The 16,095-nt window shown below is 43.0% G+C and overlaps 1 protein-coding gene and 1 long non-coding RNA gene across 4 annotated transcripts in view; one reads left to right on the top strand and one right to left on the bottom strand.

Moving 5' to 3' along the window:
- The window catches only part of LOC149918039 (uncharacterized), a 74,851-nt gene that overhangs the window by 43,020 nt on the left and 15,736 nt on the right, over positions 1–16,095 (bottom strand). For both annotated transcript variants that reach the window (XR_016465799.1, XR_016465800.1), the window contains exon 2: positions 14,513–14,611. This is a non-coding gene — a long non-coding RNA (uncharacterized LOC149918039). The remainder of the gene's footprint in view (positions 1–14,512; positions 14,612–16,095) is intronic.
- Positions 4,300–9,339, top strand: LSM6 (LSM6 homolog, U6 small nuclear RNA and mRNA degradation associated). 2 transcript variants are annotated; one of them, XM_031588861.2, is made up of 4 exons: positions 4,300–4,450; positions 4,977–5,089; positions 7,800–7,913; positions 9,171–9,339. In XM_031588861.2, exons 2-4 carry the CDS (start codon positions 4,996–4,998, stop codon positions 9,203–9,205), a joined length of 243 nt encoding a protein of 80 aa, XP_031444721.1. In that variant the 5' UTR covers positions 4,300–4,450; positions 4,977–4,995; the 3' UTR covers positions 9,206–9,339. The 2 variants fall into 2 exon arrangements, with proteins under 2 accessions (XP_031444721.1, XP_089994733.1); XM_090138607.1 differs by lacking the exon at positions 4,300–4,450 and adding an exon at positions 4,471–4,502.

Raw genomic sequence — 16,095 nt, 5'->3', positions numbered from 1 at the left:
TCCAGACAGCTCCCCAAAGAGACTTAGTCTTCCCAACTTGTGTCCCAGAGCACCAGCTGGATCCTCAGGCGGAAAGGGCCAGGGGGACAGCAAGGTGGCCGAACACTTTCCAATCTTCCTGCTACACTGAATTTTGAGATGAAGTCTTTACCACACTACAAATTAGAGCAGCTCCATGTTTACTTCATATTCTCAGCTGGGTGCCAGAAGCAGTTTTGGGCAGCTGGGAACTAATGATGCTTTACACTAGCAGGTCAATTTAAAGTAATCACTTCAGCCTGTGTCTGGGCTTAAACTTGACACCAGGATTATCAACCTGAAATGATGAACTGCACAATCAAACTGGCTTTGGAAAAATTTACACTGAAATATCATCTGGAATTGATATTCTACAGTGGGGGGGGAAAAAAAAAAAAAAAAAAAGAGAGAACTTGTGTTTCTTTAGTGTAAATATTTTAGAAAGCTTAAATGTAGAAGACTGGCTCCGCTATGATCATAATTTGGATATAGCCTAGCTAACTGCCCTCCCCCCAAAAAACCAAATCAACAAAAGCAGGTGGAGCTTGTAGTCTTTACTGAGTGCAAACATAGTTTTCATGTGATCTGTTAAACTGTGTTTGAATCAAATTGGAAGCTGGAGACAAAAACATGCAACAAAAGGTAATCGTGTCACTTAATGCATATTGGATGACATGAACATCCTGGAGTGGGAGCACAAAGTAAGGAACTGAAGACAATAGAATTTTATTAGGCTCTTTGACTTAAATCTGTAGCACAGAACCAATATTTTTTGATTAAAGTCCAATTTTAAAATGCATTAACTTTTTAATTGAGAATATAGCTGGGAATCTGCAGTTCTGATGTTCTTGGAAATAATGCTGGATATGTAAGCCTCCATTCAAGGAAAAAGAAACCCAAAACTTTGATCTTTCATTGTATAGGCAAAGATACAGTATCATTTACATGCTGAAAGGCTTGAATTCTCCCATCAAAATGCATGCAAAGAGAATGTAAAAGCTCTCAAGGTTCATGAAAATTCTCATCCCTTGGGGGAACACTGCTAGGTACTCTGAGGGAGGTGAGCTCTGAAAGCTTCTGGAGATCCTCTCTTTCTTTCCAACAAACCTGAAATTCTGGTAAGGGAGAGAGAAAGCCTTGGGATGGGTTCTCACGTTGTTATCCCCAACACCCGCAAGACCTGTGAACAGCTGCCTACTTACCAGAAAGTTTGCTGAAAAGGTGAGCAATCCTTATGTTTCTTTTCTGTTGCCTTTTCCTGCATTCTCAAATTCTTTAATGTCCCATTTCTCAGCCCCCAGGATATCGGAAGAATACTTTCAAAAAGCACAAATTATGGCACAGAACATGGCTCCAGAAGGAATAAGAAAGGCATGAAGAGCAAGGATGTTATGCCAACTTCCAGAGAGTGGCCTGCCAGGAAGTGCAGTGTAGTAAGGTCAGCTTCAGTGGTCCTCTGCCTCAAATCTGGCACCAGGTTATATTTGTGCAATCTGGCACCAATTTATCTTTGTGTGCAGCCTCTCAACAGTGCCAAGAGCAAATCTGACCCATGAGTTTCCTATCAGACAACAGCCTGGGCATCCACAGCAATGAGAGGAGAGGAAAGTTAAGCCCCATTCTTCAGGCAAAGGAGTTATTTCAGGACTTCAAAGCAGATGTGCCACTTGGGTTGAAATAGCTTTCTTATCATGATGATGAGCAGCACAAGGTATCGATGTATTCCGCTCTTCTATGAGAATCCTGTGGGATAGCTTTGGAGGAAGCAAGGAGTGTGGAAAGGATCTGAACCAGAACCCACTGAAAGAGTTTTGGACAAAGGCGTTTTTCAGCAGCCAGGATACGCTGCTGAAACTTCAGTTTCTAAAAACAAGCCATGATAACTGTAAGCCAACAGCTATCTTTTTGGTACCTGCTCATTGAGATGGATTCGTTCTGAAATTTCCAGTGTATTTCAAAGATTTTTTTGTGAGGTCCTGAGTATTGAGAAACCACTGACTTCAGTGGGAGCAGAATTTCCCCTTGCTTCTCTCAGACTCCAAAAATGTCATACAGCGTTTACTTCAGGAAACCATGCACTTTAACAGTGTTAATCCTGAACTGCAAAGCTTCTCCACTTTGACATTATTTCATGGATGTTAACTTCTGCCCCGTGCTCTCAGAGACTCTGAAAAAGAAGTTCCCTTGCATTTGGAACTAGTACTCAACCCCTTTAATTTACTGCACATTTTTCAGATGCTTTTTTGCTTTCTAATCTAAGTAGGCACCAAAGTTGATTGTTAAAATCATGAGGTATGCTATGATTTTGGCCCAAACAAGGCTCAGCCTCCATGACACAATTTTCTGGTGAGGACTGTTGGATAAATCCTTTTCCGTCCATTGATTGTAGACAGGGATTACTTAGGCTGAATTCAAAGTCTTTCCACAGACATTCCTTTGTCATCTGGCTTGATGTTCTTCTGCATTTACCTTATGTAAACAGTGTTCTTTTCAGAAGAGCTGGAGGATTTGAACAGTCTTTCTTAACACATTCTGGGTTACACAGCCATCTCGCTTTATGGAAATGCCTTTATTTCATGTAGCTGGGAAAGAAAAACCTTTCTAACTTTGAAGTGATTTTTAGTGTATTAAATAAAAAAAAAAAAAAGAGAGAGAGAGAAACTGTCAAATCTCATTTCAGTTTCTTAAAGTTAACTGCAAATTGTAATGAGGTCCTCTGAACAAAGATTCTGAGATGCTTCATATTCAAGACTTAGTAATAGTACACGAGCAACTGACTTCCATCATTAAGTTCAGCTGGCAAAGGCCAAGGCTACTCTTCTCGTTAAAACTTCGTTACCATTTATGTTTGAGGTGAAGAAGCTATCATGGAAATTTTGTGAGCTGGGGAGGACTGAAAGCTACCATTGTAATTTATGACCTTTCATCTGAGGCCAAACGTAAAGGCAATCACAATTGTTCTATATCTCAAGGCCAGCACATAGCAGATGTATGAAATTTGGGAAGTGTTAGACATAAACTTTTATTACCAAATTATAAATAATTTCTATCACTTACAATGTTCACCTTTCAAGTTCATCTTGATTAAAATACACAGGCAGAATCTCACTGATTTCAATGAGTTGTACACTGGAAAATGTACATGTACAGTTGGAAAAATTCTCTCTGCTTCATGGAATGATAAAGCAACACCATATTTTAAAGAATGCAGTGATAGTAATGCATGCAATGTTTTAGACCAAAATCCTATTTCACCTAGATGACTGAATCAAAAAGAAGAATCTTTAAACAGTGAGTCTCATTTTTTCATACCTGAAGCTTTGAAACCTGCAACGAGTCTACAGAATGGATTACATAATTCCTTTGAAAACCACCTACCTGAGCACTGGGATTTAGTGACTCAGGAAATAATACATTCTTCAGGTTGTGTATTTACAGTTGTGATTACATTACATAATCTTTCTGAACGAGCAAGAGAGAAATTTTCTTTCCAGGTGCAAAACCCACTACACCGAAGTGCTCAGCAATGTACGTCCTATTGCATGGATGTTAATTTACTCCGAACAGCACAGAAGATTGTTTCAAGGCTTACAGCAAACCAGGAAAACTTTACTAAGATGTGGGTTCATAACTCGGCTTCAAACCATAGAAGAGGTGAGCTAAGGATACAGAACTGTTGTCCATCTCTATTTCTGTCTTTCAGAATACGTATGTTTGTAAGCTTAGTATTAAAAAGGAAATTAGAAGGATTTTGTTGACTGGCATCAATGAACCAAGAGATCAACAGTAGCAAAATGAGACGCTGCACAGGCAGGACAGGCACCACGCGCAGCTCTGTGCGGCTCCCTGCAAGAACCACCTCAGCTGCCCAATGCTCTGCATGCTGCGACTGGGCTTCACTGGCCATGCAGCCTTTAAAGCCTTTGAGGTTCAGCTTTTGGGGAAAAAAGTGCCACTGAAGTAGTGTTTGGGAAGGTAAACACCTCGGGATGGAAGAGTGAACGCGAACCCAGGAGCACATTTTCCCCACGTTACAAAGACGAATCATTATACCAAGGTACAAAACCAATCATGGAAATACAGAAATAAAAATAAATCCAGCCCAGAAGATTTCAGATTATCAACGCTCGTCAAGGTACCAAGTCCCTAAAAGACAATTTAAAAACCAACACAAATAAGCGTTTTCCAGACTTCAGGCCACAGCAGGGTGAGGACGCAGAACGCCGAAGCCCCGTCCCTTCGGAGCAGGTGACCCCAGCCCGCTACCCGCGCACGCCGGCACCTCCCCGAAGCGCCGAGGCGGCGCGGCTCGGGGCGGCCGGAACCCGCTGCGCTTTAGCGAGCGCGCCCTGCGCGCCATGTCCCTGCCGCCGCGCCGTAGCGGCCGCCGCTGATTGGTCGCCAGCGCGGGGCCGGGCGCGCGCAGCAGCGGGTGAGTACGATGGGGTGGCGAGCGGCCGGGAGCGGGCCGGGCTGTGCACAGGGTGGGGGGCGCGGTGCGGCGGGAGCTGGGGCCGATCGCATATCCGCACTGGGCGCCGCTTCCGCCCGGCGGGAGCTGAGGGCCGCGTGGGCGCTGGGGCGCCTGCTTGGGACGGGGCCGTCGGGATAGGTTTTGTGCCGCTTTGGAGCGCAAAGAGCGTTACGGGTGCAAGGCTGAGTTGTGTGGCTCAAGGAGTCCTGTCCCCGCGTTTACCCATAAGCTTCTGCTTTCATCCCCTTCAGCTTTTCTCATGCCTTAACCAGGGTCCTGTCTGTACCGAGTGCTTAAAAGTCCGTGTTTGCGCGTTATAAAATCACAGAATGGTTTGGGTTGGAAGGGACCAATAAGACCACGTAGTTCCAACCCCTGCCGTAGGCAGGGACACCTCCCTCTAGACCAGGCTGCTCACAGCCCCATCCAGCCTGGCTTTGGATGCCTCCTTATCCAAATGTCTTAATTTCACATCTCTTCCCAGCTTACCAAGAAAAATCAAGATGAGTCTACGAAAGCAAACTCCTAGTGACTTCCTAAAACAGATCATTGGAAGGCCAGTTGTTGTGAAGTTAAATTCTGGAGTCGATTATCGAGGTAAGATCTCCACCTGTCTGTGATTTCATTGTTTGGAGAGGCTGGCACAGACTCACTGCTCTTAAAAAGCAAAACAGTGCGATCTGGCATCTCGAAGTGTGTGAATATAGACCTCAGAATGGTGATACTAAGGAAAAACAGAAAAACTGGAGAGGCTGATGAAGAAGAGCAGATGTAGAGATTAAAGTTACCGAGACCATTGCTATCTCTAGTCACAGTGGTTAAGAGTGGAGGTTCAATTTTCTAACTGGAGGTTTGTAAAGCCAGGCTTGGATGATGCCTCCCAAAATGTCCAGGCAGTCCCCATTTCAGTGCACTGATAGAACACCTCATTTAAAGCTATTCCTTTCTTTCTTCTTCCTGTTTTCCAACTCCTGGCACAGACCTCAGTCCAGTAAAGCTTCAGACACTAACCTGTGCTGCCAGCAATAAGCTTACTCTTACACGAGGGATGAAACAATGGTTTGTGTTCTTAGTTAAACAACTGCCTAGCCTTGCATTGGATCAAGACTCATAGGGATACAGGAGAAAGCTTTGTGTGGTTTTTGCTCCTCTATGCCCAGCGTTGGTTTTGGTTTTTTTTGTTTTTGTCTATTTTTGAACACAGACCATCAGTTTTATTGTAGAACTGATCTGTTTACCTTCATGCGCTGTATGCAGGATTATAGGGTGTTTTTGGAGTAATAAATGAAACTTGTCCGTTCAGTGAGATGTCTTGCTCCTACTCCATATAGGTTAAGAGTATCAGTCTGTACAATTATTTCTTTTAGTCTTAGTTAAGTTTGGATGCTCTTATCATGCATCTTCTATGAGCACAAACTGGGTGTTTTATTCTGGAATGATTTAAACATTATGATCGTGCCAGAGATTGCTACTTCAGATAGGTTTAATTCAGCTGGCTCATCTTAGTGCTTGTCTGTCCTTTGACAAGGAATCTTGGTGTTTTGACACCAGCCTAATGTGGTAGAGGATTTATTTTATTTTCCTTCCTTTATTCCCTTCTGTTCTCCCTACTTCCCTCACTTGATGATGGTCCTGCAGCAGAAGCTTCCATGATGCTTACATTTGAGAAAGACTTCATTTCTCTACAGAAATTTGATCATTTGTATAAACCAAACATCAGAAAACCCAACATCTCAGGCTTTTGTTGCAGGTCTGTCTAGATTCTGCCTGTAGGTACACTGCTCATTTCATGTCTGCACCTCCACCCTCTCAGGCACTGTGCACGCAGCAGTTGCCTGGTACACGTGTTGGTGTGCTGCTGTAAGATGTCTTGGTTCACTGCCAAGCCCTGTATGCATTAAGGGAAGAAGTCCTGGGAAAGTGCACATGTGATCAGTTGCACAGATGGATATGAACATAAAACATTGCTACATACAGATGAAAAAAACAGGTAAAATATGAGCCAGGGTGGGCAGCAACAGCATGCAATGCTATTAGTGTCCCAAGTGTAAATACAAAGAAAAGGAAGACAATAATGAAGCAAGTGAAAATGCACCCTGGCCAGTTGAATGATAGCTTAAAAAAAAACCCACAGCCCAATTTCGGTTTCGGGTAAACATTTGTTTTCTATCTATCTTGAAGCACTCAGGACTACTGGAGTGAAAATGTTGTCGCTTACTTAGTTTGGAAGGTTTTGGTGCATTTAAAACACTTTGTTACCAGTCAGATTTTCCCCATTTATGTGGAAACAGAGGGATGGAAAACACATACGGGGAAAATAACAATCCTCAGACCATTACAAGTTGGCAAGAAAACTTAAATTCCTCATTATTTAATGGAAGATGTTACAGTAACGCTTCTGGAAAATGAGAACATACCCTAGAGGAAGATTCTCAGACTGGAGTTCTCCCCCTCCTCAAATACAGCCAATGTAATGCATTTCTTCACTTTTAATTCCGATTAGATTGTAAATTAGATTGTTTTTCATTTTAGTAGTTGTATTTTTAGTAATGATGACTGTGTGCAAGGAGGAAGTCAGGAAAACACAGGCAAGATGGAGATGAGCAGCTTGTAAGAGGTTGTTTTATATACACAATTAGCAAATCACATTGCATCTTCTGAGCAGTTCCTTACATCCATTAATCCCCACATTTAGTTCACTATGCAAAAGTTCTGTTTGCTCATTAGTTGAAAGAAATTTGGCTGAAGATTTCAGTGTCATTTAAAAGCTCTTTCCCTGTTGAAGATGATGTCGAATTTTATTTACACAAAAATCATACTGGCAGTCCATGTTATTCTAAGTCCATAAGAATGAAAAAAAAAAAAATCAAAAAAAGGTATGGTGTCCTGTGTTAGAAGGGTTATTTCTCACGTATATCCTTGACAAGCTTTGGTCAAAATTCAACTTGTAGCCTTGTTCTTCAGTTGCCCAGTTACACTTTATGTCACAGGTTCTTCTCAAGAGTAGGGCATAAAACAAAAGCAAGAAGGAACAACTAAATTTTCAGAATGGAAGATGTTATCTTTCAAAAGTCACGTCTCAATGAGTTCTCCCCATCTAGTCATATATAGGACCTGAGGTTCCCTACTCTTAGTTTAATTCTTTTAGTGCTCTCTGGGCCACTGACCGACTCACCTGACCACTCTTGGGAGTTTAGTTTGTTATGAAGACACAATTTTTTTTCTTGCACTGTTCAAATGCGCAGCCTTTTTATTTAATTTAAAGATAAGCCTAAGTTCATTCACTTAACTGTCACTGTCTCTTCAGGTGTCCTGGCTTGCCTGGATGGGTATATGAATATAGCTCTGGAACAGACAGAAGAATATGTAAATGGCCAATTAAAGAACAAGTATGGGGATGCGTTTATCCGAGGAAATAATGGTAACTCCTCTTTCCTGTGCTGTATTTACTTTTTACAGCACTTCTTTTCAGTGCCTGTGCTTTTCCTCAGACCTGGATGAATGCTGTTCGTTAGTAAAGGAGGCTACTTTTTACTACAGATTCTGCAATCTCAAGTGATTGAGAAAAATCACTTGTGCTTCACTATTGAGCCTTGGAACATCCCAGTGGAGCAGGTGGATTGTAGTACACTTTAAGGACAATTAGCATCCTTTCCCACCACAAGAGAAACTTGCTTTTAACCATAGGCTGATGAATATTCCAGGCTCCTGAAATGATGCTCTGGTATCAGTTAAGTTAGGCTATAACAGTGGGACATGCCAGGGAGAAGAATATCTAAACATGGAAAAGGTTCACAAGTCAGATGTGAGGAGGCTTGCAGAGTAGGTAAATGAAGCAGTTTGACTAAGTTACTAGGAAAGAGGGAACGGAAAGAAACAAGAACTGAACCCCACATTACATAGTCATGTTCTTTTGGAAAGAAACAATCCTTGAATGAGTTCAAGTTATTGTTGTTTTTTGTAAAGAGTTTAGCTCATTACGGTAAGGTGTATGTTGCAGCCAGACAGTCAATTCTGGGAATAAGAATTTGTTACAAAAGTTAAAAATAAATGGATGAGAGGCAGGAGAATGAAGTACAGGCTAAGCAAAGAACTTAAGACATTCCAGGTTTAGAAGCATGATGTAATTTCAGAACATGGGCATTCAAAATACAGTCTGCACAGTTCCACTCCAGGGCAAAAGCATTCCTACAGAGTGCATGGGAAGCACTGCATGACATGATGTTCTGGTAGCAGCAGCCAAGTAGGTGAAAGATGTCTGCTGATTCATAGGTGCTTGTTAGCGTTGTAGGGAGTGCTTGGAATTTCCAGCTTCTGTTGACAGATCATAATGTGGATGTCCAACACCCTTAATTTCACTGCCTAAGATTCTATCATGCTCTCCTTGTTAATGCTGCAGGGTAGCCAGGTTTATTCTGTGCAGTCTGCATCACCTGGAGCGTGACTCCAGGTATAGCGTTTGACTATAAACGTAATACTGAGTCAAGTTAGTACATAACGTGTAAATCTGATAGCATTTCTTGGAGCCTGGACTGAAAAGTTTTTGACTTTGCTTATGCTGAAAGGGATTCATTACGCTTATTTTTAAAAGCCATGGAAGTAATAAGTTTTAAATAAACAGGCTTTGCACATTGCTTACTGAAACTTTCTTAACTGTACTGCTTTCTTCTTTTCACAGTATTGTACATAAGCACACAGAAAAGAAGGATGTGAAGATGCCAGAAGGAGGCTCTTCTGTATTTGTGAGTCTCTCCAAATGGATGAGATCTATTTCATTTGTAGTTTATCATTCACAGATGACATATTCAAATGCTTAATTTTTTTTAAATAAATGTAAACCAATGTGAGCTTCCTGAATATTTTTGTTTGAAAATATTGTTTTGTTCCGCTGTACAGAAATAAAAATGAAGCATGCAAGAGTGTCACAAGACTAATTCAAGGCACCAGCTTATTTGGTTACACTAGCAGTCACAGCAAAACTAATCGGTAGGTAAGCAGGTGTAGAAGAACTGCAAGTTGTAGCTATGTAGTCATGGCAAAAGAAGGGTTTAAGTAATGCTGGGGAGGGAGAAGCATTTGGTGACAATGACCTGGCCCTTTCAGAAAACACAGCTTCAAATGCCAAAGTGCAGTAAGAGTCACTGGGTAAAAAAGGCAGCTGCTGACTGTTAAATTACCCCAAACATCTTGAATCGTGGGACTGAAATGAAGGGATGCAACGGTGACATTTCAGCAGTTAGGGGTGGGGAATGAAATGGAAGAAAAGCCCTGAGGGGCAGCACTGCCCCGCTGTGGAAGTCAGTCACCAGTGAAAAGCTCTCAGCTGGTGCCCCAGCACAGCTAGCAGCCGCATCACCTCCTACCTCTGTTCCCCAGCCCTGCTTGCAGTACCTTTGTTTTTACATCTCTTTGCCATGCACAAAGGATTTCTTCAATAAAAAGCAATTTTAACTCATATCTAAAGTTACTCTTTAAAACAGACTGGAAATCCAAAAGGTTTTATAAATGTGTATCCTCTTCAAACTGCTCACTCCTGTTCTCCCATCTGCTTACCCCCAACCTGGTACCATCCATATTTGCTCATTTTTAGCCAGAAAAGTGAAAAAAAATATATATCGAGCTCATAGCATGGGGTTATGTGTTAGAGGAAGAGAAATCTTTTGTAGGCAGTGAAGTTGGAACTTGTTTACATTCCGCAACAATGCTCCCAGTTAATCAAAGACCAGTGAGTAAACCCAGCTCAGTTTTAGATGGATACTTGCATCAGTTCATAAAATAGCTTCTCATTTTATTTGCAGTCAGCCAAGAAATAAACCATGAATGTTCAGGTAGTCTGATGTTATTGCACATAACATACAGATTTTTCAGAATGTTTTCTCGTTCCTCAAGACAAGGATAAAGTTTAGGGTACTACACCTCGTGGTAAAGTTGTTCAGGTTTTTGTTTTTGTTTTTAACGAGATTTCTGAAGCCCTGCTTTATTCTTTAAGCCATCAATAGTGCCTTCATGAATAAAGGAAATGAAATACTTCTAGTTGTGGATAAACAAGACAGCACTTCTTCCCAAGTACCAGTAGCTCCAATGCAAGTAGGGAACAGTAACATTTCAGTTATCCATGGGAGAGAATGTGGATTGCTTTTTTTGTTTTTGTGAATAACGATTAGGGAATAATTCCAAATTATTTTGCAATTAATAGTTAACCTTTCAACATTAAACACTTCAGAAGCCACTACAGAACACGTAAATAGAGATGTTACTTTATAATATCCTTCAGTAATTTATCATTCTTTGACGAGGGCTTGAAAAGGGTCCAGAATGCAAGTACAAATCACCAGCTTGCTCTTTTGTAAGGGACTTCTTAAAAAAGAAAGCTGTGCCTCCAAGTAGAGTGTGTGGTTTCTCATTTACTTTGTCGTTTATGTACAGCGGGAAGGTTACTGTGTTCTTCCAGTCAGGGACTTCTTTTTATTTTTTTTTTAATTTTAATGTTTATTTTTCATTTCTCTTCCTCCTCCACCTACCCACCCATAACAACAAATTCAGCATAGCCTTTGCTTTGTTCTCGAGAGATTGCATCTCTTAACTTTATAACTGCATTTCTGTTTCTACAAGGCTAGTTATGGAACAACTTCCATTTGGGATCTGCTACTTCAAAAGGCAGAGCATGGTCTAATCACATATTAAACATGAACTTGGAAAATATTGTTTAGTTTAAAATGCAGAGATTTTTGTTAATGTATTCCAGATCACGAGGTCACTATTTGCTATGCAAGGTAGGTAAGAAAATTTGCATTAAAGAAGAGCTTTTGCAATCTGTATTCAAGTTTCAAAAGTAACTAAAATTATATGTTTAATTCCCACAATCACTGACCTTCACGTACATTTTGTAAGACTTTTGCCCTTAGTGCAGACTTCAGCCCTTATGTTGAAGTCAATTCAACATTTAAGCCTTACTTCAATAGGCATTCCAACATTTGGATGTTGCTGAGATGGATACAACATCCATCTTGGATTTACTTATTGTTTAGTACCTGTTTTAACTTACTATGTTGCATGTGACAACATACCAGTTAGGAATAAATCAGATAGCCCACTTTCAGAGCAGCATATGGAATGCTATTCAAAGTTGAGTGCACTCTATCCCATCACCAATGTGTGTGAACATCAAAGAGTGTATTTCACAAACTCTTTATGCTTAGAAATCACTCAACCAAATATATCTCCTTATCACATGGGGAGAATGGCTACCAATGGCAACATCACACATTTTTCTTACTCTTGCAAAGCATCTTCACATAAAGACAGTATCAGATAGTAACGCTTATGTCCTTCATTTATTTCTTCTACCATGTCCTAATGCTCCCTGCCCAGTAGCTGTGCAAAGATTTACCTGTAGATCAAGCAAATCTAGTCAGGACTGAAAGCAAAGTTTTCCTTAAGCAGCTTACAAATGCTGGTCCATAACAGCAACCACTTTTTTTAGAAGAATATATCCACAATTAAACAATTAAAAATTAAGAAACAAATAAATTGAATTTCCAAGGACAAAGGTGCATTTGTGTATATACGCAGTGTCTTAACGTGATGAGATCACTTCAAGAAACTATGGCCATCCAGTCTCTGCCCCTCTCCACAATCTCAGTTCACTGGCAGAGCAGAAACTCCAAAGTGCCTCATAAGAACCCAACTTGAAAAGCAGTACTACGCCACATCACATTACACAGAATCCTAACCAAATGTAGCAAGGCCTCATGCTCTATGGGAGCAACAGAAAGCATGACTGGAAGAAGGAGCCATACACTCACCATCAATGATGGAACAGCCAGAGACAAGGCTACATCTAAGGCCTGTGGTACCCTGCAGTGCCCCATATGAAGTGAGCAGGGGATGCTGGGAGAGGATTCCTTTAAAGGTGTATGGGCTTGGTATGATACACCTGCAATTTTCCTTCCGACTTCTGATTCAAAACAAATCTAATGCAAAAGAATTCTGAACATTATTTATTTGAGCTATGACCATCTTTTTCATATCATTTCAGTGACAAAACAGCCACCCAGAATCCTTCTGGGAACTACTTGTCCATTAGATCACAAGGTTCGTGCCTGGCTCTAAGAGGGGATTAAACAATGCTGCTGTAGGTTTCAGCTGCATTGTTCATGGGAATCAAGAATGTGTGGAAGTGTTTGCAAAGTGACGCCTCAGAGCATTTGACTGATGGTACCAACGCCTGAGTTTTAATATGCCAACCCATGCCTGCAGCCAGCTCCAGCTCATTGTCATCTTTGAAAGCAAACAAACAGTAGAACCAGTGGTTGTGAGTCTGAGGTTCCTGTGCCAACCTTCTCCAAAGCAGAGAAGGGGCACAGCAGCCAGCTCTCCCTGAGAGGTACTGATCTCATCCAAGGAGCTGCTGCACACATAGGGTTCGGTGATGCCAAGCAGGTGCCTGGGACACAGCTCTCAAGGACGGCAGAGGCTGCTCGCTGTGGGATCATCAGAGCTGGCTCTGTGTAACAGGAGCCCACAGGCAGCTCCCACTGCCTGCACCACCTGCCTGGCCTTGCCCTCATTGTGCAGCACGGCAAGGTGCTCTTATGAGAACAGCCTCCAGGAGCAGAGATGTTTTCTTGTAAGGAAATCGCACAATAGTTCAAGTGGCCAAAAGAGAGAGCTTCTCTCCTCAGGCAGGGTCAGATCTGCTTTGTGTAGCAGAACGTGGGAAAAATCCATCCAGGCTCTAATGCTATCTGAACATGTTGTACACAGCATCTGAAGGGGGGTGCAATTTACTCACTACCTGTATCCCTTTTCTTTTTCTGCCTAAAGCAGCTACTCGTTTGCTGTCAGGCCTTTCTTACCGGGAGTCAGAAAGAACCCTGAATCACCCTTCTCCTTATCCCCACCTACATCCCACGCACCCTCAAGTAGTTACCAAATAAAGTGCTGGGCCAAGGGTAAGCAGAACTTGTAAGACAACGAGACACAGGAGGCCACACCATATTTTGTATGTGTGTGTATATATTAGTTCATTCCCAACATGTGAACGCACTACCAAACCTCACTAAGTTTGACAGAGGAATAGCAAAAACAGCTGGCTAGGTGGAAGCAGGAGGTCCTGCTAGTACTTCTACTGACCCTCCTTCCAACTACATGTCAGAGAAGTATCCCCTTTTCCCAATCTCCCCAAACACAGAGCCACAGATGTGCACAGGTCAACCCTGAGATGCTAGTTTGAAAGCAGTGTTCTTCATTCTACCCAATGGAGTATTTTTCTTTTCTAGAAATCTGCGACAGAACTGACACTGAGAAAACAATGATCAGGGAGTAAGTTGCCATACATCCCCTTCTCTATGTCAGCTTCCTAACAACAAAGAAATTTATGACAGGAAAAAGCCCAAACTCTCTCCAGTGACAGCAGTGTCACTTGTCTGTGTCTGGGCCCTGTCATGAGAGAGATGTGCAGAGCACGGCTGAGCAAAAACGACTCCAGGTCACAGCTCTGGCCAGAAAAGACTGAGGCAATGCTGTCCTGTTGGGTGATGCAACCAAGGCTACAGGGAGGACTGTATTTCTTACTGGGAGCAAATGCCTGTCACTTGGCATTAGAACTTGCAGCTGGGGGCTGCTGGTAGGTGCTCATGTCGTGGTGGTGACTATGATGGGATTTTTCCATCTCTAAGCAAAAGGCAATGCTGACATTTGGTTTGACTGCCACTGTGAAGCTCTTGAGTTCTCTGCTTGAGTGCAGACAGCAAGGATGAACTCAGTGTAAGGCTGTATTTCAGCCTCACTGAAATAAGTCCTGAATAACTCCTGCCTAGGCTGTGCAGTCCTCTGACTTGCTACTGAGCTGAGCAGGGCTACTTGCAGGCCTGCAGCCCCATGGTGCTTCTGAAAGCCATGTGAGCCCTGGGGCTTGCTGGAGGTGCACAATGAAGTGCGTGCCTAAGGCACAGCAGCAGCTGAAGAAGGCTGTGTGATGGTTCAATACCGCATTATAACTCAAAGATGCACATTTACCTGCAATGCTGCTTTTGAGTCTTGTCACTCCATGTCAGAATGGCTGCAATGCATTTGGTGGGTTTAGATGTTTCCCTTTGGACTGGCAGAGGTCTGGATCTGGAATTACAGGAAAGGAGTTGTTTAAGTAGAGAATACGTAAGTGAGGAACATTCAGAAGAGACTAGCTCATTTCAAGAAAGGATTAGGTACTAAAATAAAATTACTTAAATATACTCTTCAGAAAAACATGTAAACATGGGCAATTGCAAACTGAAATAGAAGCACTAATACAAAGTATTTCTCTCTTTCTTTGAACTGTTACACCTAAAACTCCCTTCTTCCACTGACAAAAAGAAGGAAAACCAGAAGCCTTGCATCATATACTGCAATCCAGTGAATTTAAGGCCTTTTTCAGATACAGAGGAGAGCAGTCTGCTAAGAGCCCAGTACCACCAGTTTCCACACTCTCAGAACAGTTAAACAGATGTTTTAACTTCACCAAAGCATGCACCAATCTCCTCCAGAGCAGAGTGTTGCAGTGTCCTACAGAGGCCATAGCACCAACAAGAATTCGTTCCACCTCCAGACACATGTTTGTCAGCAGAGGAAGACTTGAGGGCACCAAGCCTTCCACCATCACCCCACCCATCCATAAGTGATGGAGCTGGGTGCATTCCCTGCTACAAGGCCTAGCCTCAGCCCTGAGGCAGCTCCAGCTCCAGCAAGAGCCCTGCCCCACTGGCCTGGTGCTGGTGGCCATCACACCAGCCTGAAGGGACGGGGGCCAGGACCAGCTCCAACAGCCAGGCCACTGCTCAGGTAGGGACCAGGAGTGTCCGAGGACCTGGTGAGGGATGCTGCTACAGCTGTAACTGCTTTGCCAGAACCTGCCATGCAACCTCCTGAAGTACAGCAAAGCCCATTACAGGCAAGGTGACAATGGGCATTAGCAGCGTTTTTATGGCCACGTCAATTTTGTGCTGGAATGTAGATGGATTATTTATGCAAGCCTGTACATGACACATGCACACCGAAGCCCATTTTCAGGCTTTTTGGCTCAAGCATCTATCTGAAGGGTAACCTGAGGCTAAGGGGATTGCACCTGTCCAAGCCAGCTTCCCGTCCCACCATGCCTCTGCAGGGGCCCAGCACAGCCCATGCACATCCCAGGGCCTTCTGCCACCCCCCCGTCCTCCTTTGCTATTTGCTTTGTTTTCACTGCCAAAGCTTGGAGATTTAAATAAATTAAAAAAAAAAAAAAAAGAGGTGACTGGGATGTGAAGACGAAAACTAATGTGATTACAGTTGAATTTGGGCACTGCCAGCGCGTTCCCGTGGTCAGCGGGTGCTAGCAGTAACAGCTGCTGCGCTTCCCATTAGAGGAGAAAGTAAAGACCTTCCCTGACGGGATGCATTGCTGGCAGGCTGGGGACGCGGCGGCAGCAGGCAGGAGGGAGGTAAGTGTGGGGCCAGCGCCGACGTGGGCCCAAACCCGCACCCACTCCCAAACGTGGGTGGCTGCAGCCCTGGGGGTGACATTCCCACTGCCTGTGAGTGCGTGGGGAAGGGCGCGGGAGGCAGCGTGGGCAGGATGGGAAGGG

This window comes from Phasianus colchicus, chromosome 4, assembly GCF_987193195.1.
Source record: "Phasianus colchicus chromosome 4, bPhaCol1.hap1.1, whole genome shotgun sequence".
NCBI classification, from domain to species: Eukaryota; Metazoa; Chordata; class Aves; order Galliformes; family Phasianidae; genus Phasianus; species Phasianus colchicus.
Note: the sequence above shows the minus strand (reverse complement) of the source record. Positions and strands in the feature narration are given on the sequence as shown.